General features: G+C 40.5%; 1 protein-coding gene and 1 long non-coding RNA gene across 2 annotated transcripts in view; one reads left to right on the top strand and one right to left on the bottom strand.

Moving 5' to 3' along the window:
- Positions 1-4,956, bottom strand: part of DKK3 (dickkopf Wnt signaling pathway inhibitor 3) — a 29,252-nt gene extending 24,296 nt beyond the window's left edge. Inside the window, exons 1-3 of the mRNA XM_075502130.1 lie at positions 4,631-4,956; positions 2,403-2,540; positions 1,816-1,899 (exon numbers count right to left, since the gene is read on the bottom strand). Of these exons, the coding sequence (XP_075358245.1) occupies positions 1,816-1,899; positions 2,403-2,540; positions 4,631-4,828 (420 nt within the window). The 5' untranslated portion in view covers positions 4,829-4,956. The remainder of the gene's footprint in view (positions 1-1,815; positions 1,900-2,402; positions 2,541-4,630) is intronic.
- On the top strand, positions 3,772-20,610 carry LOC142410139 (uncharacterized). Its single transcript, XR_012775844.1, has 6 exons — positions 3,772-4,509; positions 5,302-5,624; positions 10,820-11,001; positions 17,219-17,297; positions 18,859-18,944; positions 19,892-20,610. It is a non-coding gene; the product is annotated as an uncharacterized LOC142410139 (long non-coding RNA).
- The last annotated feature ends 1,110 nt before the right edge of the window (positions 20,611-21,720 follow it).

Here is a 21,720-nt window from a genome sequence, read left to right as displayed (position 1 = left end):
CTTCTCTAACTTGGCAACCTCTAAATTTTGTACCATGGGCATGCTGAAAGTTCAAAATAAGTGTGAGAGGGGGAATAAACATTAACAAATGTAGTTTTGTTTCTACAGCTGCTGCAGTAAGGATGTTGATGAAAAAAGCACCCCAGGATTTAAATTATTAGGAGTTAACATTATCAGTTCTGATTATGCTTACTTCGTAACTGAATAAAGACTGCCACCGTGAAGTTTGACAAAAATTTGTATTCAGCCCTCAAATTCTTTAGCTGGAAGACTAATAATGGTATTGGTTCTGGATGCAGCGTTGGCTTGGTAAGTGAGGCAACCTTCCCATAAGGAAAATGCAGATAATGTCACTTGATATATGAAGCTTATAAGGAACTTTGTATGATCGTTGGAGAAAGCTAACTTAGAAATATTTTTTACAGCTGTGAAGAATGATTAGACACCACAAGTAAGGCAAATACATTATGAAACACCACCAGTGTTGTGTTCCACTGCTAAGAAAGTTGAAAAGTTTGCCTTTGTACACTGGGTTTGAAGATGATGACCATACTTGCTTGAAAAAAACATTTGGATTGCTTTCATTACACATATCTCATTATTTAAAAGCATCGTGGAATATGTTAACACTTTGTATAAAACCAAGCTGTAGCTTAGAATAGTTGCAATTTATTGTGTACCTTGACTTCCCACTTAATCTATAAGCTTTGCAAAATAGTAAAAAAATCAGAAGTATAGCATACACAAGCAACTTTATTTTGCTACTTGACATTCTCAAACTTTAATAGCAGTATAAAAATATGAGCTGAAAGAGGGAAAACATGGAAGATACTAGCAGAAAAGATGCACTAATTTGAGGGTTTACATCCATTAAAAATAGGAACTACCACCATAATTTTTTCTTTTTTTAATGTTGTATAAAATAGTTAAAGAGCTTCTTCTGTGAAAGAACTGGAAGAAAGTTACTCCAAAAAAAGCCAGGGCATATTAAACTAAATTAAACCACAAACTATTAGTCAGATGAAGCCAGCTATCAGAGGAAACACTGGCAAGTCCTGTCTTCATAAGAGCATAAAAAAATTCCATTTTGGTAAGACTATAACTGAAGAAAACCTAACAGTTGTTCTAAGTAGTGGTACGTGCCGAATTTCTCATGGGACTACTGATGTTTAGCAAATGTACCTGTGTTTGCAAGACTCACGTAAAGAATATTCTTGATCTTTTAAACTTCTTTGAGAATCCTTAAACAACTGTATTTCTGGAGGGGAGGGGGATTTATTGTCCCATCCCTCTCCCCCTCCCCAAAGTGACATTTCACAACCAGTTGTGCATCACTCGGTTAGGCTGAAAAGCAAATAGAGCCATATATTGTTCCACAGACTCCTCATGATAGACAATTTGGGGTTTATTTTCTAGTGTTAAAAGTCTATAAAGCAATATTTTTATGAAACCCAAAAGCACTGAGAGGACATACATGAAGCAGTTATACTAAGGGTTTATTCACAGTTACTGGAAAGGGCTGTGTAGCTATCTTTGCTATTCGAGTACAACATTTACATTTGACAGACGAATATTCAGATCAAGCACCTCAGTTAACCATAACATTGAAACTCTGCTTACAATTCATAACATGATGTTGCTAAGTTAAATTAATTCAAGAACAAAAACAAAAACATTTTTGACTGCTTACACCTAATGGTTTTGTGTATTTTACAGCATTCAGATATTTCACTAGGTGAACTATATCACCTTCTTCTGAATGATGAAGCCAAAGTATTTGTTTAATTTTCAAAAGGAAAAAATGTGTTCACTTACATGATTTCTTTTGTTTTCTCCATCTTTTATAGATGTAATAACTGTCTCAGAAAAAACTGTTGATCCAGTTTTGTTATCTGTAACCTGATATAGCAAAAGAAGAATAGAATATGAAACTACATTTTTTAATTAGTCTTTTGTTACTCTCAGTCCTACATTCTGGAATAATTAACCCACCTCCTCCTTTTTTCCCATTTTGCTGTCACTCATATAAAATCCTAATCTGGGGGGAAAAAGTAGATGACAAGGCTACCTCCTTATCCATTTAAAATGTCACTGTAATGAAGCTAACTGAGCAGGAGACGGTCATTCTTTTATATCCCATGTAATAGCTGTACCTGTGTTCTATTTTTAGCAGGCACTTTTTTCAAAATAAATTACTATTTCATATTAGCCTTTTATGAAATACGCCCCTACACAGTGATTAGGCAAGCAAATAATATACAATAAACCCCCAAAGTAATTACCATCAGGAAAGTTTATGCTCCAAATTATCTTATTTCTCCCCAAAATGTGCAAAATTGGTTTTATTTTTGAAGAAAAGGTTGTGTAAGAACCAGCAGCTTGCTATATATGTTTTCTCGTACCTTATCAATTTCTTGATGAGTCTGAACAGTTTTATTACCAATTCTGGTTTCCGTGTTGGACTCATTATGGTAGTTGGGAGGTAAGTTTTCAAAGTTTACTTCTGACAGTTTTTTTGCCCCTTCCTCTTCAGCTTCCATCTGCCAAATTTAAATAAACCAACTGCAAATTAGCAACAATTACACAAAAGAGAACAAGCAACAATTCTTGTGCAGCCCTCAGTAATACTCTGTTTAATTATGTGGTGCTGTTAGTACAGAACCCCCTGTATGGGAACTCTTACTCAGCTGTTTCAGACAGTGACCACAGCAGCTCTTTTAATGGACTAGAAAAACAGTGGAGAGCTAAACCCTTGAGCTCTGGACTGTTTAAGCCAAAGTCAGTCCCTGTGAGGAAAAAGTGTGCAAAGACTAGTGACAATTTGGTATCTGCACAGGCTGATGCCGGTCAAGAGCCCAGCTTTCTATTTTTCCCAGAAAACCACCAAACACTTAAGACAGACTTTCCCATCTGACAAAGAAGAGAAAATATTCTGGCAGGACAGAGAGAAATAGCCAAAGGCCCTCGAAGACAACAGAAGCAGTCCTATAGAGCAGGGTGCACACATGGAGAATTTCATTCTCTATTTCAGTTCCCACTGTCTTTGTTTGCCAGATGAAGACTCAACACAGAAAAGGAGTCCTCTCTGCATCAGAAAACAGACTAAGCTCAGCAAAAGGGCATGAGTCATGTAAACAACACAAACTCTGAATAACTTGTGTCACTTCATTATTTCAAACTCCTGTAACAAAGCTAGGAGGCCACAAGTTCAGCCAGGCTGAACAACAGAATTTTTCCCAAGACAAAGTTGCTCTTTCTGGTGTGTCTATTTTAAATGACAGCTGCAAACCTTTTTAAGTGTAAAGCATTTATCTGCTAAGATGCAGCTCAGAGAATCCACATTTTGTGCTGTACACAGACCATTCCTCAATCCAGAACTGACTACAGGAAGAGTAAAACAGGCAGAAATTTTGACTACATCCTTATTTACAACTAAGCATATTTTTGGCATTGTAAAGAATATTTTAAAAAATGGTTTGTCTCAATGGGTTTCCAGTCTAAATGAAATGGATGACAGAGGAGATTTCAGCAACTGTCCAGGTGACAGTAAAAGTTCAGAAATTATCTAATTATAGTAAACAAAGGTCTGTTTCCCCAGTGGGTTGTCAGTAAAAGGGTTTTTTCGGACTACGTATTTTTGAATGAGAGGAAAAGAGAACTTTGAAGGAAGATTTTTAACATGAAGGGAAAAAAAGCGCAGAAGTAAGGGGAATGCAGGAACAAGGTCTCTTGACAGCGATACGACAATAGCTCGGGGTCTAGACTCAGTTCCTGGCTTTGAAACAGGTCCTGTGCGATTCTGGGCAAGGAATTTGAGATCAAGACACGGAATTACATCAAAAGTAAGCCGCTTCTCCACACATGTTTTCAGGACTGTCCTACACCTTTGAATCCTGGTTTGTGATAACCAGGTGTCTTAGTTCCTGCTGTGCTAAGACAATAAAATAACTCTTCAGTCCTCCCCTTGCCACGTACTGTTCTTTTCTCACTCTGGGATTCAGGCGGACTATTTGCCTGCATCTTTGCCTCGCTATCTGCCTGCATTGCTGCAAGAGGGTGGCTTTCCAACGCAACCCCCAGCGCCGCGACACGGACACAGACACGGCGAACGCCGAGCCGCAGGGACGCACAGCAGCCGCGGGGAGCAGCGGTGGCCTGGGCGATGCGAGAAGCGGGGCGGGAAAGCCTGCCAGTGAGAAGAAACAGCGCCAGAAGCAGAGGAGCGACCTTCCGTGGCAGCAGGCGGCCGCGCCGGTACCCCCCACACCTCCCGCCTCCCCGCCTGAGGAGGGCGGCAGCACCGGGCGGGCTTACGGCGGCGGACACGGCGCTGAAAGGGTTTTCGCGCTCCCGCGGCCGAGAAGCGCGCAGGTCGCCGCCTCGGGCAGCGGCTCCTCACGGCGGGGCCGCGGGCAGGGCCGGCCGCCGGCTTTCTTTGTCGCACGCATCGGCCCGGCCCCGCTCCGGGGAGGCGGAGAGGCGGCCGCTGACAGGAATCGACGAGCGCGGGTGAGAGGCTCGCGCCGCGCGGCGCTGCCCGCAGGTGCGGAGCGACCCGGCCCGGGGGAGCGAGGGGGGAAGGGACCTCCCGCCTCGCGGTATCCCCCGGACCCCCCTGCCGCCCCCTCACCTCCTGCACCGCGTTGCGCAGCTTGTGCTGCGTGTCCTCCATGAGGGCTTCCACCTCCCGCAGCATCTCGCCCAGGCTGGCCGCCCGCCGCCGGCCGCCGTCCCCCGCCGCGGCCGCCGCGGCGCAGCACAGAGCCCCCAGCAGGGCCGCCAGCAGCAGCCATCGCCGCCGCGGCCCCGGTCCCGCTCCGCGCCGCATCCCGGTGGCGCCGCTCCCGACGCTGCCCCCTCAGCGGTGCGGGCTGGCGGCGCGGAGGTGGGGCGGGGTGGAGCGGGAGCGGGCGGCTCCGCAGCGCCGGCCCGGCCCCGCAGCCTCCCGCCGGCCCCGCAGCGCCGGCCCACATGGGCCTGGCCCTGCCCCCGCAGCCCCCCGCCGGCTCCACAGCGCCGGCCCGGCCCCCGCAGCCCCCCGCTGGAGCCCGCAGCCCCGGGCTTGAGAGAGGCAAGGCAGGGCGCGGGCCCCGGACAGAAAGCCTCGCCCCGGGGGGGGTGCGGGAAGGACAGAGGGGAGAGAGGCTGAGGGAGGTGGGGGTGAGATGCTGAGGGAAAGGAGCAGTAGGAGTTTCCCGTTCAGACCCGAGACCTTCCTTCTGTTGATTTTTATTAACATGTTTAATGCAAAGAGGATGGTGGGAGCTGCCTGACATCCCCATTATGTATTTTGCTTTCCAGCCTTCAGCGAAGCTTTTCAAAAGATGTTTTCAGCTCTGAGGATCAGCTAGGTCTCTGATAGGTGACACGTCCTGCATCTGGTTGGCCAGCACCCCACTCTCCCTGATTGTTTCCTTTCAAACTTTTCTCTCAAAAATTTCAGACATCATCAGTTTGTATCTGTGTGCGTCTTCCCCAGTTTCCACATTATTTTTCCTCTTAGTGCTGCACCCAAGAATTTCAGGGGCAGTTTTTGCTGCAGTTGGCTCGCTGCTCCTGGGCAACGTTGTGCCAAGAGAGAACTGACCTGTACGTCTCATTTTATTTTGGAGCCTGGGTGAGAGGTAATAGTGAGTGAAGTATTTCTGCAGAAACTATTTAAGTCCTAAAAATTTCCTGCAAGTGCATATTACAATAATCACCAATATAAAATCCAGTGTTATTGGCAGCCTAAGGCAGCTTCAGTCAGCTCTGAATGCTAGCAGAATGCAGTGGAGAGCAGCGGAGATGGGAAGGCCCCTGTGTCCCCAGAGGGAAACCCTTCCCTCAGTCTCCCAGCCACAGCACATCACATTTCTGTTCAGAGCCACAGAAGATTTCATTCTGGACACACTGTAAATCTTAGTTTATTGGTACAATAGTTTGATTTTTTAAATGTGAACCTCTTGGACTACACAATTTAAACAATAAAGAGTGTTAGGAATTATCTAGAATGAATTAATAGTTCAACTATGTTCTGTCACATTGCAGGAAATATGGCATCTGAAACAATTCTGTCCTGGCAGAGAAATGTTTAGACAACATACTCCTCTTTTCCACCTCTGTCTTTATGGTAGTTTTCCAGTTCATCCACTGCCTCAAATAAGCTTATTGCCATTGACAATATGCAGGCGACACTTAAGTAACATTTAGAATTTTAATTTTCTTAGCCTTGTGGAGGAACTGAAGGTTAGATCAGACACAATGAAAACATTTTTAAGAAAGACCTGAGGCCCAAATTTCCAAAGGTATTTAGTCATCGGACTCCCAAGGAAATGGAATAGAAGCCAGATACTTCTTTGTAATACCTTTGTAAATTTGGGCCTCAAACCAATTCTCCAAACAATCTAAACATATATAAGTGTTAAATACTTTAGAAGAGGTGTGTCTAAACAGCTAAGGTCTCCCTGTTTTGCAGTGAGATGAGGGCCACCGTCCCAAACCCTGGCTTGCAGGCAAGACCCTTCCATGCTGCCTTTGATGAATGTGATTTAAAAAAAACAACCCTGACATTGACAGGGCTGACAGGATATAAAGTCATGCATTGTTTGACCAATTAACAAGATGCTGCAGCATACGCTTTATTCAGTATTGTTGAAGTGAATTAAGACTGCATTCATCTTTTAATATGGAGAAGTACTGTGGAGTAAGCTTACAATGCAACCCCAGTTACTCTGTTTTCATGGACTTGAACTCAGTTTTCCTAGCTCCTTCGAGTGAGCTTTCTTTGGACAGGGATTGAGCTGAGTGGTGAGGGTGCACTTGTATCCCAGAAGGGAAGATCTGCACCTCAAGTCAGTGCAGAATAGCTCTTCTGGTTTTCCGCTGTCGCCTTGATGTACTTAGTAATAACATCCTTGTGCTCACAAGGCTTTACGCTCACTATGATTATAGCCAGTTGAGCCAAATTACATCTTCTAAGCTCAACATGCAGCACCCTAGAGCACCTGCTTAGATTCACACTTCACCCTGGCACTGCTGAAGTCCCCTGCACCCGTAACAGTGTGTCCGTAAGGAAAGCCATGGGCACAGGGGTGGTGTGCCTTGCTCATGTGTTGAGCCGGCAAGACACAAACCAGGTCTAGTTCACAGTGACCCCATGTTGTGCCCGAGCTCATTAGCCATACTGAAGGGCAGGTATACACATTAGGGCATGGTGCTATGCTAGCAGCCTGACGTGATTCCCAGCATGATTAGGTTCTTCCCTGCGTTTGGAGCTAGGTGTTTTTCCCCTCAGTATCACTTAATCTGCTGGGTATAGGGACGTTGCAAACTAAGTGGGAAAAATTGTCATAGATGGTAGTGCCCCTAAAACTTAGGATTTGTAATGATTAATCTTTATCTTCCTTCTTGGCTCAGTCCGGAGTGCCTATGCAGAAGGATTTGTCTACATGGAAAATTTTGGGGGTGCCCATTTATTCTAATATGATTGCATTACTATAAACCCCCAAGTCTGTACTCCTATTCTAGTACTAGGTACTTTTTTGATTTACAATTAAGTAATAGCAAAGCATGCGGCTAACATGAGAGCTGTTACTGGTTTATTTTTCTTTGAGCAGAGTTTGAATGCCCATGTAGAAAATTATAACTTTATAGCTCTGTGTACAATAGTACAGAAAATAGCTACACTTGTATAATTATATTGACATACAACCTAGATCAAGGCCTCAGGTATTTTAATTACTTATACTGAAAATGTTAAACCTAGATTATCTCCCATTGAGGTTAGTGGAAAAATTCCCATAAGTTTCAGTGGGACTTACACTCTGTCTTTAAACAGAATTGCTGAGGATCAGAAGGAGCTTGTAGTATTGATCACCTCTTCTGGTCGTTTGTTCTACCATTTTTATCTTGTATGATTAAAGCAACAGTGACAACCACAAAAAAACAAAAAAGATAAAAATTCATCTATATTTCATGTAACAGAAGCCTGTAATCAGGATATCTCTAGTGCATTTTTACAGCAGGAAGAAAGTCACGTCTGTATTGCAAATACTGCTTCTGTTTAAAAGCATGCTTCTGAGGACATAGGATTAACTAAGAATAGTGTCTTCTTACGTTGGACTGGTACAAAGTCTTGTTTAAAATTGTATTAGGTAAAAGATGTCAGAGAATATGTTTTGGACTATAACAAATTTTCATAGCTAAGGTGCAGCCCAGAGAGCTGGTATTTTTCTAAGACAAGCTAACACAGCTAAAAAGCATCTCTTCCTGAACACATATATCACACAAAACTGCTACATTACACAGAAACACATACGATCTTTTTGTTGAGATATAATTTATTCTTAGACATTATTAATTTAGAAAGGACATAATAAGCTGGAATAATTTTAGCTGGAAACATACTTAGGAAAAATATATCCCAGAGATATTACATAAAAAGAATTTGTAAGACTTAGGTCAGCCTCAATACAAGACCCTTAAGGTGGATTTGAGGCAAAAATGGCCCCCCGTCATGGTGAATGCACTCTTGTCAAAGGCAGACATCATCTGAATCAGTGATTCTAGAGAACAGAAACCACCTTCTGGTTGGATGAGTTTTGAGACAAAAGACCATGTTCCTGAAAGCAGCAGGGTAGGGAGTTGTGCATGTTTGATTTATTTTTTCCCACACATTGTTTATTCATTTAAAGGCAGTATATTATATTTTGTTTTCTGTGTTTCAAACATCTGTTATTTTGCATGTTCATTTACCAATTAATTGAGTTCTTTTTGCTTTCCAACAATTGTACTGTGAACAATCAATCAATTAGTTAGCTGCAGAAAAGAAGAATAGCAAGATGTCTGGCTAATGTACAACCTATAATATGAAAAGAAAAGACAGCCTTCTGAAGTATTTAAGTATAAACAACATCAAACATCTGTAAAACAAAGACAAAATCTATCACCAGCAGGCAAAAATTCCAGAAACTGAAAGCCTAAATTCCCTGCTGAAGGGGAAAGGAGAGCATGAGAGAGGGAGAGCAGGGTTAAGAGAGGGAATTAACACCAGTGAAGTTTGCAGTTTCTACCATTTTAAGCCATTATGCGTCTCAGCTGTTCATGTGAATTTCTCCGCACAGGCTGTACCGTATGGCTGGAGTCAGGCTGGGGGGGCTGCTGAGGCTGATACTGCCAAGGGATCGCCCTGCTGCTGGGCTGACCCTGTCACCTGCAGAGCGAATTTCCCTTACTACCCTTACTCCCTGCAGTGCTCCTTTCCCTTACTCCCCAAGTATGCAGGACACCTACACCAAAGTACCCTTTTGTGGCTTTCGGCCCATGATGATTTTGATATGAGCCTCACAGGAAAGCTGGCCAGTTCGGTGATGGGTGGTCAGTGGAGGATCATAGTTGGCATCCTGTGGGAGACTGTTGTGCCAATGAGTCCCTGCTAACAGCAGCTTGAAAGGCCAGGTCTGTCAGCAGCCAAGGGCAAATCAAGCTCAGTGCAGCTAACTGACAAGATGGAGTAAGAACAAATGACAAACTGAATGCTTATGGCCTACAATGAATGTATATATCCACACTACAGTCTTCAAAACTATTGTTTAGCATGTCAGCAGTAAGTTTAATTCCCTGGTGAAACTGATTGCTGTATTAGTACAGTACCAGTTAGGGGTTTTCCATGGGAGAGACACTGTCCAGACAGATCAAGATGTGATAACAGTATTGATTGTCTACTCTTTTTACTGGTCATTTGTTTTATTAGATTTCTTGGACTTACAAGGTTGTAGTAAAAATATTTGTCTACTCACATGAGGTTTTACAGAATGGAAACTTGTAAATGTCACAACTGAATAACTGTAAGTACAAAAAACCACAGAGTTATTTTGCTGGGTCAACTCAGTGTTTAACTTTCAGACCATTTTTATACGTTAAACATATATAAGATTTTTAAGTTCAATCTGAGATCTAGGAGCTTTAGGAAAGATTTAGAAAAGAATTAGGGATTTCAAAACAATTAGAGCAGAATCATTTAACGATCATAGTTTTCTCAGGTCTTGCTCAAGTAAATAGGTGTTAAGGACACTGAAATGCTAATGTGTGTGTAGGAGAAACCTGACTGCAATGAGAGGAATATAAACAGTTTTCCTGGAGTTACGGGTCCTGAAAAATCCCTAATTTAATACTTTTGGGGAATAACTGTGCCTCATTCTAGTTTAATTTAACTTGCTCTGTAAGTTGATTAAATCACTAAGTAGTAAGACCTTGTTTAAAAAATGCAAGAGTATCATACATAGATTTGATTATGAACAGTTACTGTATTTAACTTTGTGCCTTGCCAGAACCAGAGTAACTTTCAGGTGTAGGTGAACACCTTGTGGGCCTTTATTTAATAGATTGAAGAGATTTGTGGTTTGTTTCACTTTATTTTCTTAAAGAAGAAGGGACTTGTATTAGTTTTATCTTCACAGCTGCAGATTTTAGAGTGGAGCTCTATTATCTCCTTTTGGCCTTCTCATGGATGATTGTAAAATTTTCTAGAAGTGAGATTATCATATGCCAAGGATTAATGACATATTAACCTATCAACACACAGTAAATCCTTTACAGTCTTTGCAAACACAGTCATCATGTGGCAGCTGTACTTTACTCAGGAAAAATACAATTATGCAAATACAAATATTGTTCTGTTTTAATGGCACATTATTTAGCAAGATAGCAGCTATGCGTTTGAAATATGAACATACTTTGATCTCATTTTTATTGCTTTGTGGACTGTATTTTCCTTTTGAGGTACTCCAGGTTTTAACTGGTGAAGACCTAACTAATCAACAATGCCTATTTTTTTTAGCGTGCCTTGTATCATCTCAGTTACACATGACCAGAACGGATGGAGCAGTGAGTCACCTACCAGATGATATTAAAGCTCTGACAACAAGAAACCAGATGAAACCTCTAAACGGTATCTGCTTTCCAGACCGCAGAAATACAGCAAATTGAATTTGCTTTGATTTATGCAAACTGCAAAGCCTGGTAAGGACTCTTTTCTACAATCGCAAGTGCAAATTATGTGCACAGGCAAACGGCTGTATTCTAGCACATGTCCTAGACACATTTAATGCCATTCCAAGCCATTGGCTCCATTTAAAAATAATGACCTGGGGCAATAAGGTTCTGAAAATTACAAGAAAGTATTTATTTCTATTTGTAATGCATAAGTCCATGGCAGTGGATGGAAATCTTTTTGCTGCTCAAATGTATTGTCTGTGTGTATTCATACAATCAAATTACACTTTAAAACTTCTGCATGCCAAATTATTCTAGCTATCCAGGAAGTGCAATATTGTCTGATAAATGAAAATGTAAATTCTTTTTACAGAAGTGTGCACATATGTTTTTGTTGGGAAGGGGCGAGAGTGTCAACTGACAGTCCATAGCTACAAACACTCTCATGAGGACTGTTGTAGTATTTCATGTTTTTAAGACTTCGTGGTTAAGAAAACTGGGAGCAAAATACAGAACCTCTATGTCCTGATCTTTTTTAGAGTGTATTTCAGATCAGTTGAAAGTTGAAATGGTTGAAATGGTTGAAATTTTTCAGTGATGCCTATGAAATGAATCAATGTCTCCACTCAGTTTTTAGTAGATAGATAGTTGATGGCTTTGTTGATACCAGTTCCAAAAAGCAAGAGAGTTGGGTATCAACAAATATTAAGCCATTCTCTCATTATCAGAGGGGATCCTTCCAGGCCACCATTGAGTCATGTTGCCTGGATAGCATAGGGAAGCAGGTCCCCTTTTGCTTAGAGGTGATATGTGTAGAGAGAAGCCACCCTAGAGTCAAATTTTTTACTCTTCCATGGCATTACTTGCTGACCAGTCCTGTTAGCTTCAGCACTTTGTAACATGAAGTTACGTATGACTTAAGTCTTGGTACGGATCTCATCGCCTAGCTCCAGTTCCCCTATTCTGCTTCTTGAAATTGTACTATAGGCATACATAACATGCATATATGAGAGCTGGGACAAAAGAATCAAGAAATGGGCAAAGAGCTGCTGTGAAATTGGGCCAACCGTAACTCATAAAGAAGGTGCCTGCAAGAGAAGGAACCAAATATAGTAAGAAGTGAAATGGGTTGAAGTCAGGTAGACAGGAACTCATACAAGGAGAACTGAAAAGATAACCCCTAGAGTAGTAGGGAGGTTTTTTGAAGTGATAGTGAGAAGACTGGCTTGGGACATGGGAAGAGAGAAGCAGTGTGAAGGAAGAGCTGCAGAGAAAAAGTACTTAGGAGTGACTGTATGAAAGAAAGTCACATAGACAAAACAGTGAAGCTTTAGCAGGGAGACAAAAAAGCTAGTTCAGAAAAGCAAATGACTGGGGAAAGGGAAACCTGAAGCTAGTTTAAAGGAGAATGAAAATAGAAAACGTGCTTGCATGGAATAAAGGACATAGGAGAATAAAGAACCAAATCCGCGGTGAGAAATAGAGAACTTTTATCATACATGTAATACACAAAAAGAGACATTTAATTTGAGGAAAAAATTGTTTGCTTGCCTCTTTCTTAACAAAACATAGGGAATCTAATTTGCAATAGTGCTTTGGTTGTGTATGAGGATAAAAAGTTTTTCATCCCTTGGCCAAGAATGTGTGTCATACATTGGCCAGTTTTCTCCTCTTTTATGCTATAAATTGCACTTGCTGCTACCAAAAACCCCAAAGGTAATAGTTGTGTTAGGAAAACATTATAGATCATGTATCAGCCATCCACTTCAATCTTTGCAGGTTCTAAGCATTATAGAAATCCCCCAAAGGTCACACAACCATTTATTCCTCAAGCCTTTCTCAAAATAATAAGCAAGTAAGCAATGACAAAAAATAGACATGAACTTTGCAGTTTGGCAGCAACAATTTCATAGATGACTCACTAGCCAGTAGGTTGTCTAAGGATTTGCCTAATCATACAAGCAATGCAGTCTTCCCTATTGCAGATTTAGTGAAGCTATGTCAATGTTATGCTAGGTGGTGTTTAGCCACATATCTTAAACATTTATGAAGTCAGGAGAAATACAAAACTGCATATTAAAACATCATCAAAACCATCAGGTATAATTGATTAAGACCTAACAAGGTAATTTGTCTTCTGTAACTTATATAGCCTTTCTCTACCAGATTTCCACTCTCTCTAAATAGTATAAGTGAGCATCATTATTCATTTTTTTCTGGCTTAGTATGTAGTCAAAACTTAGTTTAATGTCATTGTAATTTCAAAATAAAGAAAAATGCAAACAATGTGATAAAAGCTTCTAAGAAATTAAGTCATTCCTGTATTCTGATTTTCCATTTCCTATTCTAAATATATCTTATGAGTGTATTTCCCCCGTGCCAGTGTATCTAACATCACAGGGCATTATGATTTACGTATTTCACAAAAGACAGAATAGAATTTAAGCTAAAATTGGGCATTGTACTTTACTTCCACAGATTTTAGCAGATTTATCATTATTTATATCCATATAAGAGGAACAGCTCCAATATCTCTGGTTTTAAAATTGCCTGCCATTCTGAATTATGGTATTTTGTACATCTTTTCATTATGGAATTGAAGTTTCCTTGAATTAGTATTCCTTCAAGGATGGGTATTGCTGCCTTTTTTTTTTTTTTTATATAGTTTCGTGCCACACAGTTTTTAGTGGTTGTTATGGTGAATAAGTTTGTGTATTAAATAGAAGAGAACAGAAATCCCACAATAAAGGTTAGCCATTCACAGCTGACTGCTTCCCTGAGGCTACAAAAACATATGAACCCTTCATTTGGAAAGATCTGACTTTTAAAATTCATAAATTAAAGATGCTCTAATCCATTTGCTCAAAATAAGACTAGCCAGTATTCCCAGATGACTGTGTATCTTCCAAGTTGCTAGTGCAAGTACAAAGTCATTGATACACTGATATTTAACTTGCATATGGTCCTTGTTAAAGTACACAAGAAAAAGCCATTGAATGATTCAGAACAAAGAAATGTATTTCATTAAGAAAAAATAGGTGCTCCCTCCGTCTTGCCTTACTTGAGTTTGTGAATCACTATATGATCGATTTTTTTCATGGCTATGTTTTTTTACTTTAGCACACTATTTCCCCACATCACCTGCTTTTCAAGGTTGTTGTTGAAGCCAACACAACAAGGATTCCTCTATGGAAACCAGTTCACTCAATTTCTCTTGCAATTTTCCTTTTCTGATGAGAAATAATCACTGGTGACTCAAGTTCTCACTTACATTTGAGGACACAGGAAGGGCATAGGGAAAGGAAAAGGTGGTGGACCCTGGTAGCCCCCTCACAGACTATTAAGATTTGGGAGACACCCTCCCTGTGTCCCTCCCTGCATCTCCTACTGCACCCTCCACTTGCCTGCTGCCCTGGAGAGATCTGCCTCTCCCCTGCAGCATTTCAGTTGCTGCTCATCCCCAAGCATGGGAGACATCAGAGTGAGATTCCACTAAAAAGTGGCATTTGGGAGAAGGCTGGGAGAAGGCATCAGTGCTGGCATTACTGGCTCCCACCCACTTGCAAAACCAGCAACAAATAATTGCAAGAGCTGGCAACACTCTCATAAATATTCGGAGATGTACTTTCTGAGATAAGATAAAAGAACTCAAAACAGCATGCTGTCTTGAATGTGTATTCAGCTGCTATTTTCTAGCTTTTTTTCCAATATTATTCTGGCAAGACACTTACTTGAATTCCTGCTGAAATATGAAGGGCAAAGTTGATAATCCATATGGAATATCATTTGAAAAAATGTTACTGCATATCCCTCTGTAAATTCACATTATCTGCAATCTATTGGGGCTGTTATGATTAATTAGCTTTAATACAAAATTATTATGAACACAAAAATATTTTTCAACAGTTTTCTTTTAAATTCAGGATATTTTAAAATTTAAAATAATGGACTGTGTTATCTCTTGCAGATTTTGAAAGAGAATTTTTATTGTTTACATAATAAAACATAAACCTACTAAAATAACAGAATTGGGATTGGGTCATCTACATGGAAAGGTTTTAATAAGCATCTTGATTTAAAAAACCTGAAATACTTCTGTGTACTTCAATATGAGGGAGGATTCTACTTTTGATGGAGGCCTGAATCCCATGTTACTTAAGAATCAGAAAGGATCTGGGAGCAGAGGCAATGACCAAACTATGAAAATTGCAGCAAGTACTTTGTCTTGCAAGTTATTTTCAAGTACGTAACATGCGAGTGGGCCAGAGTGGCACTGTGCTGTGGAGTGCAAATAAATTTTTGTGGTCACATTTTAGGAACAGGAGCCATCAGCCCCGTACCAAATAAAATCTAGGTGACATTAACATCACAAATGACCCAAAGGAGAGGTAAAATGTGCTGGAAGAGTGGCATATGGATAGCAATGGCAACAAATTGCTGCATTGCTACAAGAACTGTGAAAATAAACAGCAAGTGGTACCATGAAAGCAATTGGGACAAGACCTCCCAGAACACAAAGGTCGTCATTGTCCATAAAACACTGTTAAAACTGGTCATCAGAAACTACAAATAAGCACTAAAAGGAGATGCTTTACAAACAGCAGATGGTGCAACACTGCAGCTGGAAGGAGTGGCAGAATGGTGACGCCAAGCAGTTCGAATGGAGAAGGAGTGATTTGCTGTTGTTGCCAGGTGCAATAAATGTTACCAGTAGATGTGTGGCTGCACAGCAACAGTTGAAGAGGATCACCGACTGTTAAACGGCATTATTGACAAGCATTTAGCTTTTGCGCTTAGTCTGAAAGCTACAAAAACATGACTTGCCAGGAAGCTGCAAGCCCTGAAGATATATTCCTGTTGCTGATCTTACACTGTGCAAAGATAGGAGAAGGAAGAATAGTTGGAAGAAGTTTACATCGTATCACCAAATTTATCATTTAGAAACAGGCTGTCAGAAAGAATTAAAAAAGACAGATGATGTGACTAAGCTTTAAACAAAGTAAAAACAATAAAATCATGATGCCTGCAGAAAAGCAACACATTCATTAGCCGTAGGGGACAACTGGTATTAAAAGTACAAGTTGTGGAAAGAGAGCAATTACTGAAAGAAGATAATATACTGATTTCAACTGAAATTCATCAAGAACTTCTCAAAAGCATTAACAATGGCCACTTTAATATGGTCTTATGCAAGAGAGGAAGAAACACCCATAATTTGCCCAAAATGAATGAATGATAAAAGAAATTAGTATTTGTGCAATGTAACAAAGACAGAATCTGTGGGAACTGAGGGAACATTAATGATGTGTCCAACAGAGCCAGGCAATCAATGACTGATTCGAACACAGACATACAACTATCAGTCATATTTTAAAATAAACTAATGAATCAAAGTGGTTGTCAGCCTGCAGCAAAACAAGTCATGGTAATTTTCTAGATTATGCTCTAATGAGATGAGGTAACAGGTGCAGAGCGGATGTGAGACAACTACACAGAGATACTGCAATGAAGGACTCGCCTGCATTGTGGGTTTGCCTGGGATGAGTGAATCATTTACTGGGCCAGTGACTCAAATCACATTCTTTTCAACTATGAAGCCCTTCAATTTTTGAATAATGTGACTCCTCTGGCTTTTGGAAGTGTGTTAGTCTTCCAAGAACATACTTTTTATTTCAGCACCTTTGAACGTCTTTCTGCAAATAGGCTACAGGTTATATCCTTGTCCCTCATGGAGAATAGCACTTGCTGAGGATCTTTGATTTGTGTGCCCTACTTTGGGGTTAGGAGACAACCCTTGTACTGACAGCATTGTTGAAAGCCTTTTTAGGGCAATGCCGTGCAATCTGGTAGAGGCCAGATTTCACATGATTTCTGGATTCTTCTGGGTCACACCCTTCTCCCTGTGGTCAGACTGCCTAGCACCTAGGAGACAGGTTGGCTAAGGGACAGACCATCACCTTCTTTCAAAGCTTTCTTTGTTGTGCCCACCCTCATACCCCCGTGCAAGTCTCTGCCTTTATTCCCTCGGCATCGTGTTACGGCTGCCCCCAGGGAAGATCTCTGCTGACATTAGGCCAGAGTTGGCCTTCTGTTTCAGACTTGCCTAAAAATCAGCTTCCAGTTTCCCTCCTTCCTGCTCCCTGGGGATTTGAGATTGGACTTTGAAGACATGTTTTCCTGCTGTTATTTCAATTTTAATAACTTTTATTTTAGCAAAATGTATTCCTGCTTCTGTTTTGTTTAGGTAATATCATTCTCTTCAGTTCTAATACCATTTCATAATGGAAATTACATTCACTTCCAAAGTTTCCATGTATTTTAAGGTATTTAAGTATAATTTTTTCAACTAATGAATCTGTAGGCTGTATTTTTAAACTGATGCTACCCACTGTGATTACTAATTTAGCAGGTTTCTGCTCTTGACTGAAAAACAAAGAACATTCAACAGAGTATTATTTTTAAACTCTTACATAACTTTCTTCTTACCTTGCAAGGATTGCTGGTCAATGAGGAATATAGAACTGTAATTCTTGGGGTGAAGGAGTAGATATACATATATGTATGTATGTATGTATCTGTGTTTGTGTGTATGTATATGCTGAGAGCACATTAATACTTTTTAATGTATTTAAAGCATGAATGATTAGTCCTTTAATAAAATGAATATAACAGTAGTAAATTTCCTAAGCATTATTTATGTGTCTTATGATAAATAATGAATTAAGGTAACTGCTTTGTTCTCTTTACATCTCTACTTCTTTTGGTGTGCCATTTCATACGTGCACTATGTTGGATGTTCCTGTTGTGAACAGTGGCTCCTAACGGCACCTGTCAATGGCACTGGGGGATGTCCTGGCACAAGGAGTGTCAATGGCACTGGGGGATGTCCTGGCACAAGCTTGTCCTGGCACAAGGAGTTTGGCACCTGCAAAGGGGGCTGACAGCTCCACAGATCCCTGTAAGCTGACTGACCTGTAAGGTAGCAATGGCAGAAAACAATTCCTGCAGCGCAGTAATAAACAGTAATAAACAGTGAGGGCACAGTTCCTACAAACTGTAGGGACTTGGGTTAATTTTATTCTGTGTTGAGAACTTTTTTTGCTAACACCTCTACTCTGGAACAAAATTGTGGAAGGAAATAAAAAGAGGTTTGATTTATTTGGGTTTTGGTAACCTTTAAACTGGACCATATTACCTCATAATTCTATTTTACCTGTGTCATGAAAACACATCTTGCTGTAGCTACTTACTGAAGTAAAACAATTAATAAAGCAAATGCCCCAGGAAGAAGTTTCAGTTTTCTCCTTATCAGAACAAAGAGTCCACTGAGCATGCAAAGAATCTTGCTCTGGTTTACAATAATGACTTTTTTTATCCTTACATATTTCAAGGCAACTGCCTTGTGATTTGCAAGTTGAGCTTTCACTTTTTTTCTAGATTCACACAGCCTAAGGCAGGCAGCCCTGTGGCCAGGAGCTGACTAGGAAAATGTCACTGTTACTTAGCTGGAATAAAGCATTTATACTTCAGCTTCTGTCCTGCACAAGACTGCATCCTTTCTTATATCTCTGATTGACTGCTCCCAAGCCTGCAGTCAGACAAATACTTTCACAATGTTATTCATCTGTCAAGTTCTGCAAAAGCAAAGCACAATTTCTGATCGTGCTATATCCTTCATCCCTTCTATGATAAATATGTGATGGCAAGGGACAGACACATCTTGAGTCTCATTTCCCAGAAGGCTACAGTATTGCCGTCATTTAGGGCAAAAGATTGGTTAATAAGCCATCTATCTCAAGGTTTTAATATACTTTGGTAAAATTATTCACTACGCAAAGCACAGGTTTTCCTATTACTTTTTAACATGCATATGTTTCTTTCCAGCATAATTCACACAAGTGGGTGGATTTGTATATATTTGCTGCATGCACATGCATCTGTGTCAGCCTTTGAAGGAAAAGGATTTCACCGTAAGTTACCTACTTTTGCAGCTATGTTATTTAATCCATTCTGAATTTTTTTAGCAATTACCACTCTCTACTTTTTTGCCAGCTCCTGCATAGAGATGCTTCCATGGACTGGTCTGTCATTCCTGTATGTGCTTGTGTTGAATAAGCTCTCCTTTCTGTCTCTTGGCTGCTCCATTTGGAGCCTGTGGTTAGACACAAAAAGCATGCCATTAAACTAGAAGCCATAACATTAGTGTAGCACACCTGCACTACTCCCCTAATTAATTATTTTTCACCAGTGTGGCATCCAGTTCTTTGTTGGAGATATTCTGAAGTTGACACGAAAACTAAGAAACAGGCAAACTATTGGTGCTGATTTCAGTTACAGCCTCCCTCTTGTTTCTTTTCTGATTGCCTTTCAGGGCTTGGGCTGGCATGGACAGATGTCTCTGAAATTAGGGTAGGAGGGGTGGGCTGAAGACTGATCAGTGGAGCACACTGAGCTCATTCCTGGACCTAAGCCTGGGTCAGAACTGGGTCTGATTGGTCTGATATGACTGGTATCTCTACAGCTATTCAGCTGGTGAGGTTGGCTTTTAAATGACAGTCAAAACAGTTGTTGTAGGATCTGCGCTTGTTTGATTAAAACTGTTTCCACCCCTGTGGTGGGGAATGATGTGGAAGCATAAAGATGTGATAAGAAGCTGTGAAAATGAGAATTGCTGTTGAACAACACAAACCATGATACTGCTAGCATTTTTATAAAAAGATAAGAGAGAGTCATACCTCCAGTGTGGAACACAACAAAGCTGTAACAAAAGCATTTTCTAGTGACTAATATTTTGTTGTAAATGACGGAGTTAAAAAATGAATCATTAGAAATTACTGTCTTCACTGTTGTCTCTGTATAAGTTCATGTGTTGGTTTGTGCTAGATTCTCAGCTGCCTGTGCATCACTCTCTTTTCAGCTCTACAGGACTGGAAGACAAAAGTGGTTTTTAGTCTAAAGGATTCTGTAACCTCCGTCGAACTGCAAGGCTGAGCTCTCTGATGCCTGAGCACGTCTCAGAGGGCTGCACGGCACCTAGGAGTCAGCACCATGCACAGACTCATAATTGCTTTAATGTAAAGACTGCTGAACTGTGTCCCTGGTACTACCATCCTGCCTCTCCCATGGTACTAACCATGAACATGGTTTTCCTTCGGTCACAGCTGCTGGACTGTGATTATAATGTTCTGGTTTAGAGTACAAAAAATGTTTGTAGTTTATAACTAATACTGTCTACCTACTTCATAGCAAGCTTTCACCAATGATATTTCTGTCTTTGGAAGGCTTTCACTCTACATATTTGAGAAAGGATCTCAACATTACACATGCATGAAGTTAATTTAGGCATTTTTTTAAAGGACATTTAACACCATGTAAGTAACAAGAACAACTTTTTAAATAGAGTTTCTGATTGTTTTCTTGCAATGGTGTGTACTCAAACTGAGATATAAGATGTTCCCCACAACACTTTGAATACACTAGTGTTTTTTTAAGTTAATAGGATGTTACAGTTTGAAGAAGTATCTATTTGCTGATAAATAAAGAGAGTGGGCAAACACTTCTCTGAAAACATGATTTTAAAAAGAGCATCTTACCTTATAATAAAAATTTAATTTAACTTGCCTTGGACAACTCTTTCTGGCAGTTCCACTGCGCTATATCACTGATCCTGGAAAGTTGTCCAAAATTAAGCATGCAATGACTCCTGACTGATGGTTTATTTCAGGAAAACTGCAGGCTGTGGATAAATTGTCAGTTTTCTTACTCATAGCGTATATAAGTAACAAGATGGGGCCGTTGTTTTTTCCATATGTTATACACTCTAGTTTAATGAATGCCTCTAATTTGCCATTTGAAATACTTCTAAATAAATAAATTGGGAAGGGGACAAAGGAAGGCACTTCAGAGGATTTAAATAGCACCTAATACTTAAAGAAAAGCTAGCTGCGTCAAAGAAATATAGCAGAGACCAAGGAGTTAATTTGTTCTGGTGGATCATCCCTACATACTTTTCCCAGCCACCAGCCGAGTTATTTCTCACATGCCAGCCAAGAACTACTTGTAGCTGGCAAAAATCCACAGTTATCAGTGCAATGGAAAGGGGGTGAGACAAAAAAAAGAGCAGTGTGGCCCTGTTGATAGTGAGGTGTGGGTTCCTGTGCTCTTATCCAGCTTGTAGGGGTAAGAGAAGAAGTAGTTAACAAAGATAACATTTATACAGTGATTCAGCTCAGTGGTATGTGTGATGATTTCCTAGGTTTCTGGAATCTGTTTTGTGCTGTGGAGTATATGAAGTTCATACAGGACCTGTGGAGTTCATATGGGTCCTGGTTTCCCCGAGGTTCACAGAGAGACCATTTTAATTGTAAGTGATTTCAAAAAATACCAAACAACTAGCTCTTCAGTTATTTTGTGTATGACACATTAGGAACACAGAGAGGTTGAGAGATGGAGAGAGCACAGATTAAATACTGGTAAAAGAACACAGAAATCTTTGAAAACCATGATTATGTGGTGTTCTTGCAACCAGAAAGTGAGTGGATCTAGCAGATCTCCAAAGCTCCCCAAACCTGTGCAACATATGGTGAAAATAAGGGTTATTTCCAGTTCTGGAGTTAACAGCTATATATCAAATAGGGCCTCATAAAGCTCAGCATTTCTGTAACTCCTTATTGTTTGTGGACCCCATTGCATAGGAAGTACTGATCAGATTCTTACAGACTGAAAAAAATACTGGGCTGCAGAAAA

Source organism: Mycteria americana, chromosome 5, assembly GCF_035582795.1.
Source record: "Mycteria americana isolate JAX WOST 10 ecotype Jacksonville Zoo and Gardens chromosome 5, USCA_MyAme_1.0, whole genome shotgun sequence".
Taxonomy (NCBI): domain Eukaryota; kingdom Metazoa; phylum Chordata; class Aves; order Ciconiiformes; family Ciconiidae; genus Mycteria; species Mycteria americana.
Note: the sequence above shows the minus strand (reverse complement) of the source record. Positions and strands in the feature narration are given on the sequence as shown.